Here is a 13,183-nt window from a genome sequence, read left to right on the forward strand (position 1 = left end):
CTGTTGATGGGAGTGAGAGCAGGGCCTCCCCGGATTATCTTAAATTGTGAGGTGGGACATAGGGGCAGATGCGTTCGGACAAGTAAGCTGGGCCCTAACCATATAGAGCTTTATAGGTCAAAACCAGCACTTTGAATTGCGCTCGGAGATGGACCGGCAGCCAGTGGAGGGTGGTATGGGGGTGGTATGCTCCCTGTATGCCGCCCCAGTTAGTAATCTGGCTGCCGCCTGTTGAACTAACTGAAGTTTCCAAACCGTCTTCAAAGGCAGCCCCACATTGGGAGGTGTTGGCTGGCCCTGATTGTTTCTTGTCTGGAATTCCCGTTTTTTGAGTGTAACTCGTTATTTACTGTCCTGATTTTAGAGTTTTTTAGTAATAGTAGCCAGATTTTGTTCATTTTTATGGTTTCCTCCTTTTTGTTGAAATTGTACACATGCTTGTGGATGTCAATGGCTTCTCTGTGTAGTCTGACATGGTGGTTGTTAAGAGTGGTCCAGCATTTCTGTGTTCTCAAATATTATGCTGTGTCCAGGTTGTGGCGCAGCTGGCTGGGAGTCAGCTGCATTAAGATCACACTGACTGAAAGGTCATGAGTTCAAAGCCAGCCCAGGTCAGAGTGAGCTTCCAACCAATTTTGTGTAGCTTGCTGTCGACCTTTGCAGCCCGAAAGACAGTTGCATCTGTCAAGTAGGAAATTTAGCTACCATTTATTTAACTAATTTACAAGGCCATAAAAATCTCCAGTAAGCATGCAAATAATGAGGAAGTACTTGATCAGTGTCACAAATGGTCGGTGAAGGAACAGCTCCCCTGGTGGCCAGAATACTCTCAAGAAAAGCTGGAATGTTAGATTGCCTCTGTGTCTGTCTATATATGTTGTGTCTATGGCATTGCATGTTTGCCATGTAAATGTAAATTGTAATCTACCCTGAGTCCCTGCAAGGTGAGAAGGGTGGAATATACATACTGAATATAAATAAATAAATAAATAAATGTTATTATTATTGTTATTAATAAAATACTTTTAATAGTTGATTCCAGTTGTTCTGGCACTCTCATCAGTTTAATTTGGTCAGTAATATGTAGAGTGACTAATTTGAATAGTAAATAATGTTTTCAAAAATTGTAATGCTATTTTGTGCCCCAGATCAGAACTGAAACTTATTTGCAAGTCTTTCACTTCCTCATAGTTTGGAAGAATTTTCTGAATTGCTGTCCTAAAGTTAGTCCAGAAAATTCAGTATTTGGTCTTTCTTTCCAGCTGCCTTTTATGCTCCATTCTGCACACTGTCTCTGTTTGCAGGTGCAGAGGAAAATGCAGACATTGTTGTAAAGAAAGGCAACACTTCTCACATGTGCAGGATGAAAAATGCTTACTTGAGGGAATATGAGAAATACTTACTGGAATGTTAAAACCAAACGAGTGGGGGGAAAAAGTTTCTTCAGCCCACGCTCAAGAGCCTTCTCCCATGTGAATATTTCCTCTTCAAAAACCACAGTTATGCGGAAGAGTTGTTTTAACTTTCACGGTTAGCGTTTCTTTGTCTCAGCAACCCAAATAACATTTGGCTAACGACTTACCTGTTTCCTTCTGCACAGCTTTTATAAATAAACAAGAATAATTTGTGTTTTCAGTTTGTCTGCCAAATATATGAAAGCCATAGTCCACCTTATCTTTGGATGGTCATTTATATATTTTTTTACCCTTACAGAAATTGCTGGCAACAGTTGCAACTTTTTATTCCCACCCCCACCCCCACCCCTTCCACAATCGGATTTAAAATCCAGGATACACTGGAACAAAAAGTCCCAAGTGGAGCATGTGCATCACTTTGCTGTGGTACATGTTGGGTGTTTGGGGAGGGGGGGTTGGCATGTCATGGCATCAGTTGCAACATTTGTGTGCTCCACAACATTATGGAAATATTCCAAATGAAACCCAAAATTCAAAGAAAAGTCCCTTTCAAAGCATAGGAACACATCCTAACCACTCACTCCCATCCAAAAAAAAACCCACCCAGTTTTGAAAACCTTCCTACTGCAGTTTGGGGATATTGGGATGTCCAAAAACTAACAATAAGAGAAGAAAGTCCACTGATAAGGAATAAGTAAGTATAGAGGGCAGTATCTGGCAAAAACAAAGGAGGCATTCATGTTTCCTTAGGCCAGCATGAAGGGCCCCAACTTATTTGCATAATCTGATTTGTTTTCTTTATCTACTGTATAGACTTCAATTTTGCTTCTTTAAGAATGCTTTGTCAATGACCATCATTTTGCAGTGATGTGGTTTATTTCTGACACCACTGGCATCAAAGGCCTGGGAAATATATATTTTAAATGACTACAGAATATTGTTTACTCATCTCATCCGTGTCACTCACAGGAGTTACTGACCACCGAGGATTGCTGGGTGCGGCAAGCTGGAAGAAGCTATACAGAAGTCAATAAGATGGCCCAGAATACTAGCCAATACTTTTTGGCAAGGATCCCTTTGAGGCAAGGCATGCACTCCATCACTTTACTGAGAATGTAATGCAATGTATGGCAACATTAATAGCTCATAGTAGACTTGAGTATTGAACAGCAGAGTAGATTTCTTTTGTAATACTGTACAGTGGAGTCTCGCTTATCCGACCTTCACTTATCCGACATTCTGTCTTATGCGACGCCCAACTTTTACTCCAGAAGTTCCCCTTCAATTAAAGGAACACTCCCAAAATCTCTCTCCATTCCCAATAAATGAAAAAGGCAAGACATGGAGGAGGAGGAGGGAGGGAAAGAAGAAAAGGGGGAAAGAGACAGGACCAGAATTGGAAGCATCCTCCCTCCTTCCCTTTGTGATTTCCATGCTCCTCTTCCGCATCCAGGCACTTCCTGCTGGGCCGCTCTAGCCCCGAAGCATTGCCTTACCTTAACCCTTTGTGGCTCTGTTGTTAATATTCTAGGTGTCTAGCACCCCATCAGGTGGGTAACAGTAGGAGACTCCGCATTATCCAACAGAAGTGTTTTAGATTTGGGTGTCCCATCTTGTCCTGTCCTGTCCCCCTACCTCTTCGATTTCATTTACGATTCATATACAGTTTATACACATAGCCTGAAGGAATTATGTGCGTGTATGTGTGTGTGTTTGTGTACAGTGAACCATCAGAAAGTAAATTGCAATCACTCATATAGATAATTTCAGATTGTAGATGATTTTGAAATCTCAACAGTTAAATGATGCTCAACCTATATAAGCTCTTGACAAAATGTTTTCAGAACTGCCATCTTTCACAGCAAATACATTAAATTTAAAAGTCTATGTTAATGGTGTCTACTGTTAATAATTTAACCTGAAAGTTTACATTAAAATTGACACACAAGGCCTCTGGTTTTCTAGGTCATTAGATTTGTCAGCTTGAAAAACTTACTGTTAAGACTCCAATAGCTGAAGAACGATGATCCATAAAAAATCAGTGTTTTTTTCTTTAAAACTTCATTGTGACCAAATTAAATAGCGTCTTACTTGTTCTTACCGCTCTCTTGTGAGCTAAAAATAAACTGCAAGTTACAAGAAATCATTTGAGTGTCTCTGGTAGCACTTCTTCTTTTTAAGGGTTTTTATTGTTGTTGCCAGCATTTGATTTACATGTGATATCCTTTCATAGCATCAACTCAAAAATGTTTAAAGGAAAAAAAGAATATCAGAACACAACCTTTCCTCATAAAAAGATGTCTCTTAGATTCATACATGGTAGAGCTTCCAGTTCAGTTTCATGTGGATATGCTCCTTTTTTCTAAGTATACACTCAACTGCAATATGACCCTGTAACTTTCAATCTCTGTGTGATAACACTATGTAACAAAATTTGAAAAAAAAAATCTGTTCCTGGTTTGAAAGTGTTATTTGAAATGCTTACTGTGAAAGTAGGTGTTATACTCCAGAAACTTCATTTGTATGGCTGCCACCAGGTCCGTAGCCTGGATTTTGATTCGGGGGGGGGGGGGGGGGCTGAGTTTGATTTGGGGGCAGGGGGACTGAGTCTGGGTGAAAGAGGGGGGGTCTACCCTAGCAAACCTTTTGTATCGTTACCCCAATACCCCCATACATATGGGATATATTGAGAATGGTGATCAGATCATGATATTAATAAACAAAACAGTTTAAATAATGTACCAGTAAGACCTTCTCGCGGACCACCATGAGAATTTCAGGGGGGGGGGACTGAAGCCCCTATAGCCCCCCCCCCCCCCCCCAGCTACATGCCTGGCTGCCACAAATTATGTTGAATTGGTTGAGGATCTATGCAATATTCATTGAAGAGCTATAGCAAAATGTGCTGCAGGGTGTCACGTAAAAACAGAGTTTTTGCAATTTAATAAACTTTCCTCATGTTTTTATGATAGAACAAATTAGGAAATGATATTTACTTCCCGGGAACAAAAATCAGGTTACGCAGGGTGCCTCCAGACAGCACCAAATCATGGGTTTTCCATGAGGGGCAGAAGAACCCAGGACCTAAGAGGTCTGCACACAGTCCAGACTTGCTGCTTTGTTATGGGATTTCAAAGCCCGCAAGATAGCCATCACAGGACATCCACTGGAAATTTCAGCATTTTTTTTAAAAAACCTTTAAATGTGCATCATTTGTACAAGTTTTGTTCCTGGGTCATATGTATCTGTTCCTCATTGCATTTATCATAAAAACATGGGGAAAGTTGATTACATGGCAAAACCTTTGTTTGTGCGATACAAACTTCATTGAATGTGAGAAGGACAAAGTTTCTCTTGCCAGGATAAAGTTTTCTCCCTCTAGTCAACTGTTGTCATGTTTTTAGGATACAATGAATCAGGAACCAACATGTATAACCCGGGAACAAACCAACATTTAAAAAATCCTGTATTTTCTGAACGTAGGGACATAACGAGATTCGAATATCTGTATTTTCTGACCAGAACTGGAATATTCCAGCAACTGAAAATCTCATGGTTTTAGCACTTTGTAGTAATTCCTCCCATGTTTTCAAGAGGCATTGTTTAGCCACCCTCCATTTTAAACTGGGAGCTCCTGGAATAAAAGCACTGTGTGGATGGGCCCATAGTGTAATAAAAGAGATCTTTGCCACTGTATTAAAAATAGGATCTAGTCAGTGGAATCTTAAATCTTACAAGGTTTTTCTTCTCTTTGGCATAGGTCTCCACAGAATGCAGTGCACTTAATCCATATGAAGATGATAACACGTAATGCCTTGGTGCTTGAAGGAGACCTCTCCCCCCTCTCTATGTATTTGATATTCTGATGATTGAAGTCTGCTGGAGAAACCTTCATTGGTGTTCCACAATCAAGAGGGTGTAATACTTTAACTGGGATTAAGAGCACAGGACTCCCACAATAATGATATTATAATAACTTTATTTTTATACCCCGCCAACCATCTCCCCTAGGGGACTGGGGGCGGCTTACAAGGGACACGCCCAAGATTACAATTAAAACACGCGTGTAAAATACTTTAACCAATTAAAACATCAGGTAAAACAAATAACAACACAATTGAACGCAATATAAAAACAAAAGGCTGAAAGAAACATAGCTGCGGTACAGATTCAATGAATGCAATACATTTTTACAGGAACACAGGAAAATGCAACAATACAGAGAAACTGGGCAGGAAATACTGTCAAGCACACGTTGAAGTAGGATGTATGCCAGTGTAAAATGCGGTCCGGTGTAAAGTGCGGAACTTCAAGTAGGCACAAGAAAGTTACTCATGAGCTGCTTAGTCAAAAGCGCACCGAAACATCCAGGTTTTTAGTTGACTCTGAAAGGAGGGCAAGGTGGGAGTCTGTCTGATTTCCCTGGGGAGGGAGTTCCAGAGATGAGGGGCCACCACCAAGAATGCTCTTCCCTTGTCCCCACCAACCGCACCTGAGACGGGGGCAGAAGCGGGAGAAGAGCATCCCCGGAAGATCTTAAGGACTGCATGGGATCATAGGGAAGAATGCAGTAGGTTTGGCAAATTGACCAACAAACCTGATCAATTATTATTGTTTTTTTAAAAGACACATTAACATTATTTCACACAGTAAATCAGATAACAAAACCTAACTTATCTACAACTCCTTCATTTCCTCATTGTTAGGAAGCTTAATCTGAATAGCTGCCCTAAGGTTAGCCCAGAAAAGTCCATGCTTGCTCTTCTCCTTTGGCCACTCCAAGTACGTTCTCTTGGCCATCAAGGCCTTCAGTTTATGATACCTGGCAGGAATGATATAGGAAGGGATTGGCTCTAACAAAACAAGGATTAAGCCATAAACATCTTCACTGAACAACTTATGATGGGCAAAGTAGAGCTCATAATGGCACCATTCACTCTGCACAAAGTTAGGAGACAGTACAAAGATTGACTTGTAACTTTTCTCGATGCAGTCTATAATGTTCTCGACAATGCTCTTCCCTGCCACAAAGTTCCTTTCATGTTGGCAGATCCGGATGGAGCCATCTTCCTTCTCCAGGTTTGGAATCAGAACAGTTTTGACCCAGTCAGAGTCATGCTCGCTATAGGAGACAAAGGCATGGAACTGCAAGCCCTTAGGAGGAACCTCAGGCTGGTTCTTCCAGTTCCTGTGTTTAACTCGAGTCCATTGCCATATCATCTTCAAATACCATGGGATATGGAAATAAAAACACAGAAAAAACATAATGGCAGCTCCAACAATAGTAGCAATGGCAATAACTGTAATCAGAAGTGTCGTGTTGCAAAGGATTTCAGAAACATGGAAATCTTCTAATTTGATTTCCCTTAAATGTTCAGGGTACCAGCACATGTAGGAACCAGGCCAGCCAACCAGCTTCATAAGTCCTTGTCCTTCAAGATTAATGAACTCCCTTAATTCACAGGAGCATCTGAATGGATTTTGTCCGGCTCTTAGCTCTTTGGTGCTCTGACAGGAATGGTAGAACTCAGAAGATGGTGAGACAATTGAGTTCATTTCTACGTTCAGTACTCTCAGGCTTTCAAATGGAAGACATCCAGGCAGATCAGCAAGCTTATTCGATGCCAAATTAATTTCTTCTAAAGACCTCAATTTCATTGTATCTTTGGGAATGTTTAAGATGTTGTTACTCTGAAGATCAAGGATTTGAATATTGGGTGGCAAGCATCGAAAGACAGACTCTGACAACATGTTAGATGCCAGGTTGAGTATAACTAGGTTTTCTCCCCAGTGGCATTTATTCCTATTGTATTTGCACTGTAGCAAATTTTTACTCATGTCCAAATATTTCAGGGATTTCATGGTACTGGTCATTAAACTCACTCTGAAAAGATTTTTAAACTTATTCCTTTGAAGAATAAAGCTTTCAAGAAGGGCAAGGTTGTTGCAGTTTTCAAAAACAGTATCCGTTAAGCTATTGTTTGAAAAACCTAAGTGTTTCAAATGACTGTATCGGAAAGGGCAAAGCATGTGTATCAAACCTGCATCAGAAATGGTCAAGACTGTAATGTTCATATCTGCAAACAATCTATACATACTTGTTGGTTCAGAATGAATCGTTGTGAATATAGTCTGCTTAATTGTCAAAGATTTGATTGACGTATTCGTGTGATTGAAACGTACTGCGTTTGGAACTTCCAGCTGTCCTCCATTAGAGAAAACAAAATGTTCAATGGAGGATTCCCATACAGTCTGCAGAATGTAGATCAAGTCTGTCCATTCGCACTGTATATTATTCAATGTTAGGTTTAGTAAAGTTGCATTCTTAAAATTCACTAACAAAGTATTCAAGTCGTTGATTTGTTTCTCTCGGATATTGGACAAATACAAGCTTTCTGTGGCATTGATTCTGAGATCTGACAGCACATGGAAATCACTGTTTGAAGGACTTATAATATGAAGCTTCTTTGTGTTGAAAATTGGAAGAACTCCAACATCATATTGAGAGAGGCCTTCTAAGTCCAAGAACAGACTATTGAGTTGTAAATGAGCAAGAGACCTAAAACTTGACTTCTGTATTTTTTTCACACTGAAACCAAGATGTTTCAGATTCAGCATTGTACCAAACTCAGAGCACGGTGGTATGATGGAATAGTTATTGTAAGAGAGGTCTAGATATCTGAGACTTATGATCACATAGCAAGACACTGTCTGCAAAATGTTGTGGGACAGATCTAAATGTTCCAAGTCTTCATTATATTGGAAAATACTGAAGCCAAGCTGTCTGATGAGGTTATGAGACAGAATAAGGGTCCGCAGCTTGGAAAGAGATCTGAAGTCAGACATCTGAATTTCAGAGATACTGTTGTGTGACAAATCCAATACAGTTGTCAGAGTTGGCACATTTTTAGGAACAGTAGCTAGAAATCGATTGGAATAATTTGTTGTCAAACTGTTTTCCACAGACGGTTGGATATTTGTGCAGATGGTTATTATCAAGATAAAAGATTGATGGAAAAGCTTGGTGACTGATATTCTTTCATTTGATCGATTGCACATGGTTTCTCTAGCTTTGCTTGTTGGAGAACATCAACTCCCAGATTGACCACAATCCTGTAAAAAGGATTTGCGTTAGAATGTGAATACAAAATGTTTAGAAATTCAAAATAATTTCTTATACTTATCAGATGTTGAATATTTTAATTTCTTACTGATTTCAGTCCATGACTGCGCTGACAATTTCAACAGAATGTATGTCAAGACATTATATCCATTACAATTAGATTCTAATCATTGTGAGAGGACTTTTGTGTCTCCTCCCAATCATTAATTGAATATGTCAGGAAAGGAAATAGTAGCATTGCTAGTGTTTATCCAAATTGAGTTATCACCTGGATTAAAACACTTGCTTTAATCCTGGTTGTTACAAAGCCAGTAGTAGAAGCCTGTTTAATAAAAATGACAGTCTGAAAACTGGGTAAAACTGTCCATTTCAAGGACCACATTATTAGATCAAGTGCTCCCTGTGCAATAAAAGGTAAAGGTTTTTCCCATGACATTAAGCCCAGTCATGTCTGACTCTGGGGTGATGGCATTGTCCATAGGCACCTCCAAGGTCATGTGGCCGGCATGACTGCATGATGCGCCGCTGCCTTCCTGCCGGAGCAGTACCTATTGATCTACTCACATTTGCATGTTTTCGAACTGCTAGGTTGGCAGAAGCTGGGGCTAACAGCGGGAGCTCAACCCACTCCCCAGATTTAAACCTGCGACCTTTTGGTCAGCAAGTTTAGCACCTCAGCTCTTTAACCCACTGTGCTAATAATAATACTACTCTTGAACATTATTTCCCATTGCCCAGGTTATTTGAAAAAGTCATTTTTTAAATTTTTTACAAAATGCATAAGGTTGCAGGTGAACTACAACTCACATCATGTCAGGTTAACCCCCTGAAACTACATCACTACAGTACTTAATTTGTCATGTTGGGCAAGTTTGCTCTAGATGCATCAGCGGTGGGGATCAGTGTGCTCTCTGGCTAGAGGGTAAACTACAACTCCCACCATGGTGAGTCAGTGCCCTCAAACCCCAACGGTAGATTCAGTTGGTCATGGGCATTCTGTCTGCCAAATTTGGTCCTGGTTTATTGGTGGTTACAACTCCCAGAAATGAAGGTCAGTTCTCCTCAGACCCCTCCAGTATATTTTGTTGGTCATGGGGGTTCTGTGTGCCAGGCTTGATTCAGGTCCATCATTGGTGGGGGTCACAGTTTCTATGGTTGCAGGAGAGCTACAACTCGCAAAACCAAGGTCATATACTGCCTATATCCTCATACTTACAATGGGAATTGTAACTAAAAGTCACCAGCACTATTTGGGGGAGAAAGCTAAAGACCTTGTCAAACTACAATTCCTGTCATCCCACAGCCTTGAGCCATGGCAATTAAAGCGGTGCAACACTGCACTGATTTCTAGAGCAGGCATGGGCAAACCTTCTAACTTGGGGGGCACAAGGTAGATCCGAATGGGGTGGGCGGGCTGGGAGGGAAGGGGTCCTCCCCAAGTCTCCTTGCTGCCCTTTCCTCCCCTTCCTCTTCTCTTTTGGAGGCAGAAAGTGAAGGAAAGACAGGAAATGTTTGGATTCCTTGGTCAAGATGAAATAGTGGATAGAAGAGGAAAAAGTGTATCCATTACACTTCATATTGCTGACTCCTGATATAGAATCCTGGAGGTGGAAGAGATCTCCAAGGGCCATCCAGTCCAACCCCCTGCCATGTGTAAGGAACCATCAAAGCACTCCCAATAGACAGCCTCTGTAGAAAAGCCCCCAGAGAAGGAGACTCCACCACACTCCAAGGCAGCCTATGCCACTCTCCAACAGCAATTACTCTCAGGAAGTTCTTCCTAACCTTTTCAGCTGAATCTCTTTCCCTGCCATTTGAAACCATTACTCTCTTGTGCCCTGGTCTCTAGAGCAGCAGAAAGTCAGTTTCCCTCCTCTTCCTCAATGGGATACCCCTTAAAATCTTGAAACATGGCATTTATGTTCCTTCTCTACCTTCTCTTCTCCCAGTTAAACATCCCTCAGGTGGCACAATGGGTTAAACCCTTGTGCCGGCAAGACTGAAGACCGACATGTTGGAGGTTTGAATCCGGGGAGAGTATGGGTGAGCTCCCTCTGTCAGCTCCAGCTCCCCATGCAGGGACATGAGAGAAGCCTCCCACAAGGATGGTAAAACATCAAAACAACTGGGCGTCCCCTGGGCAATGTCCTTGCAGACAGCCAATTCTCTCACACAAAAAACGACTTGCAGTTTCTCAAGTAAAAAAAAAGGAGAAGGAAGGAAGGGAATGGAGGGAGGGAGGAAAGAAGTAAAGACAAAAGGGAAGAAGGAAGGAAAGAAGGAAGGGAGGGAGGGAGGGAGGGAGGAAAGGAGGGAGGAAAGAAGAAAGGAAGGACAAAAGGGTGGAAGGAAGGAAGGAGGGAGGGAGACATTGGGATGTAAGGAAGGAAGGGAAGGAGGAAAGAATGAGAAGGAAGGATATGATGGTTAGGGAGAGGAGGACCTGAGAAAAGAGCCCAATGGGCTGCATCCAGCCCCTTGGGATGGGTTTCCCATACCTGTTCTAGAATGTAGATAGTTATATTAACTGTATTGGTTTTGCTTATTGTTTTTCTTATTTTATTGATGTAAGCCGCTCTGAATCCCCTTGTGGAAATGGTGACGGGGTATAAATAAATTATTATTATTATTATTATTATTATTATTGGGTTGTTGCCGTTTTTTTTCGGGCTATATGGCCATGTACTAGAGGCATTCTCTCCTGACGTTTTGCCTGCATCTATGGCAAGCATCCTCAGAGGTAGTGATGGTTACAGAGGATGCTTGCCATAGATGCAGGCGAAACGTCAGGAGAGAATGCCTCTAGAACAGGGGTCCTCAAACTTTTTAAACAGAGGGCCAGGTCACAGTCCCTCAAACTGTATAATTTGAAAAAAACCATGAATGAATTCCTATGCACACCGCACATAACTTATTTGTCGTGCAAAAAACACTTTAAAACAATATAATAATTAAAATGACATTTTAATTGTCATTTTAACAAATATAAACTTATTAGTATTTCAATGGGAAGTGTGGGCCTGCTTTTGGCTGATGAGATAGGATTGTTGTTGTGTGCTTTCAAGTCATTTCAGACTTAGGTTGACCCTGAGCGAGGGCCGGGTAAATGACCTTGGAGGGCCGCATCCGGGCCCCGGGCCTTAGTTTGAGGACCTCTGCTCTAGAACATGGCCATATAGCCCAAAAAAACCTACAACAACCCAGTGATTCTGGCCATGAAAGCCTTCAACAATACATCATCATCATCATCATCATCATTATATACAAGTCCAGCTTTCAAAGCACAACACCAGGTTGGTTCTTACTTCAGAGGAAACATTGTTCTGTGGGTGATCCCAGTTAAATAAAATTAAGAAAAAAGCCATAACAATAAAAATATGTTTTGTAAAACCATATACAGGGTGCATAACAGGCTTCACATTTCAGCTAAGCAAAAAGGGAAATAGAAAGCAGAAAGGACAAGGAAAAAGAAGTGAAAGCAATGAATGGCCCCATCTGCTCAAACTTAATGTCCCACTGGTGAAAACGGATCAAGAGGGGTCTATTCAAAGCACACAAGCTGCGAGGGGCTTCCTTTCCTGCTCTTTTTTGTACCTGTTTGCTCCCACGGGGAAAAAGCGGCGTGGGATGCACCTCTCCGTTTGTGTTGCCTCGCAGTAGATCCCAGGATCCGCTTGGTTTCTAGGCTGGAGGGGAGGGATCCAGAGAGAAAAGGTCCCTCCCTTCCTCCCTTCCGGCACAGTCAACAAGTGGGATGGGAACTGAAATGTTCAGAATGGCGAGAAATCATTTCTTCCTCTTCCCTCCTTCCCCAAACTGAGTAAGAGGAAACAAAGCATCTGTTGTATTGTCGAAGGTTTTCATGGCCGGAATCACTGGGTTGCTGTGAGTTTTCCGGGCTGTCTGGCCATGTTCCAGAAGCATTCTCTCCTGACGTTTCATCTGCATCTGTGGCAGGCATCCTCAGAGGTTGTGAGGTCCGCTGGAAACTAGGAAAGTGGGGTTTATATCTCTGTGGAATGTCCAGGGTGGGAGAAGGGACTCTTGAGCGAATCACCTCCCAACAAAGGATTCCCCCAGGCAGGAAGCAGCCAGACCTTGAAACTGCAAAGCCATTAAATGCTAATCAAGGTGGCCAATTGAAATATTCACACCTGCCTCAAGCAGACAACCGTTTTTTTCTCTTACCCTCCACATTCCACAGATATATAAACCTCACTTGCCTAGGTAAAGGTAAAGGTAGTCCCCTGACATTAAGTCCAGTCATGTCTGACTCTGGGGTGTGGTGCTCATCTCCATTTCTAAGCTGAAGAGCCAGTGTTGTCCGTAGACACCTCCAAGGTCATGTGGCCGGAATGACTGCATGGAGCGCCGTTACCTTCCCGCCGGAGCGGTACCTATTGATCTACTCACATTTGCATGTTTTCGAACTGCTAGGTTGGCAGAAGCTAGGGCTGACAGCGGAAGCTCAGGCCGCTCCCCGGAATTGAACCTGCGACCTTTCAATCAACAAGCCCAGCAGCTCAGTGCTTTAACCCACTGCGCCACCGGGAGCTCCCCTAGTTTCCAACAAACCTCACAACCTCTGAGGATGCCTGCCATAGATGTGGGCGAAATGTCAGGAGAGAATGGTTCCTGGAACATG

General features: G+C 42.0%; 1 protein-coding gene across 1 annotated transcript; it reads right to left on the minus strand.

Annotated features, from left to right (window-relative positions):
- Positions 1 to 4,253: 4,253 nt before the first annotated feature.
- On the minus strand, positions 4,254 to 12,235 carry LOC132776321 (toll-like receptor 1). Its single transcript, XM_060777825.2, has 2 exons — positions 12,133 to 12,235; positions 4,254 to 8,528 (listed from the first exon to the last, which is right to left on the minus strand). The coding sequence occupies exon 2, from the start codon at positions 8,472 to 8,474 to the stop codon at positions 6,093 to 6,095; it is 2,382 nt and encodes a 793-aa protein (XP_060633808.2). The 5' UTR covers positions 8,475 to 8,528; positions 12,133 to 12,235; the 3' UTR covers positions 4,254 to 6,092.
- Between the last annotated feature and the right edge of the window lie 948 nt (positions 12,236 to 13,183).

This window comes from Anolis sagrei, chromosome 5 (genome assembly GCF_037176765.1).
Source record: "Anolis sagrei isolate rAnoSag1 chromosome 5, rAnoSag1.mat, whole genome shotgun sequence".
NCBI lineage: Eukaryota > Metazoa > Chordata > Lepidosauria > Squamata > Dactyloidae > Anolis > Anolis sagrei.

What these genes read in the sequence shown, in the direction of transcription:
- LOC132776321 (XM_060777825.2), bottom strand. Translation starts at nt 8,474, where the DNA reads ATGTGCAATCGATCAAATGAAAGAATATCAGTCACCAAGCTTTTCCAT.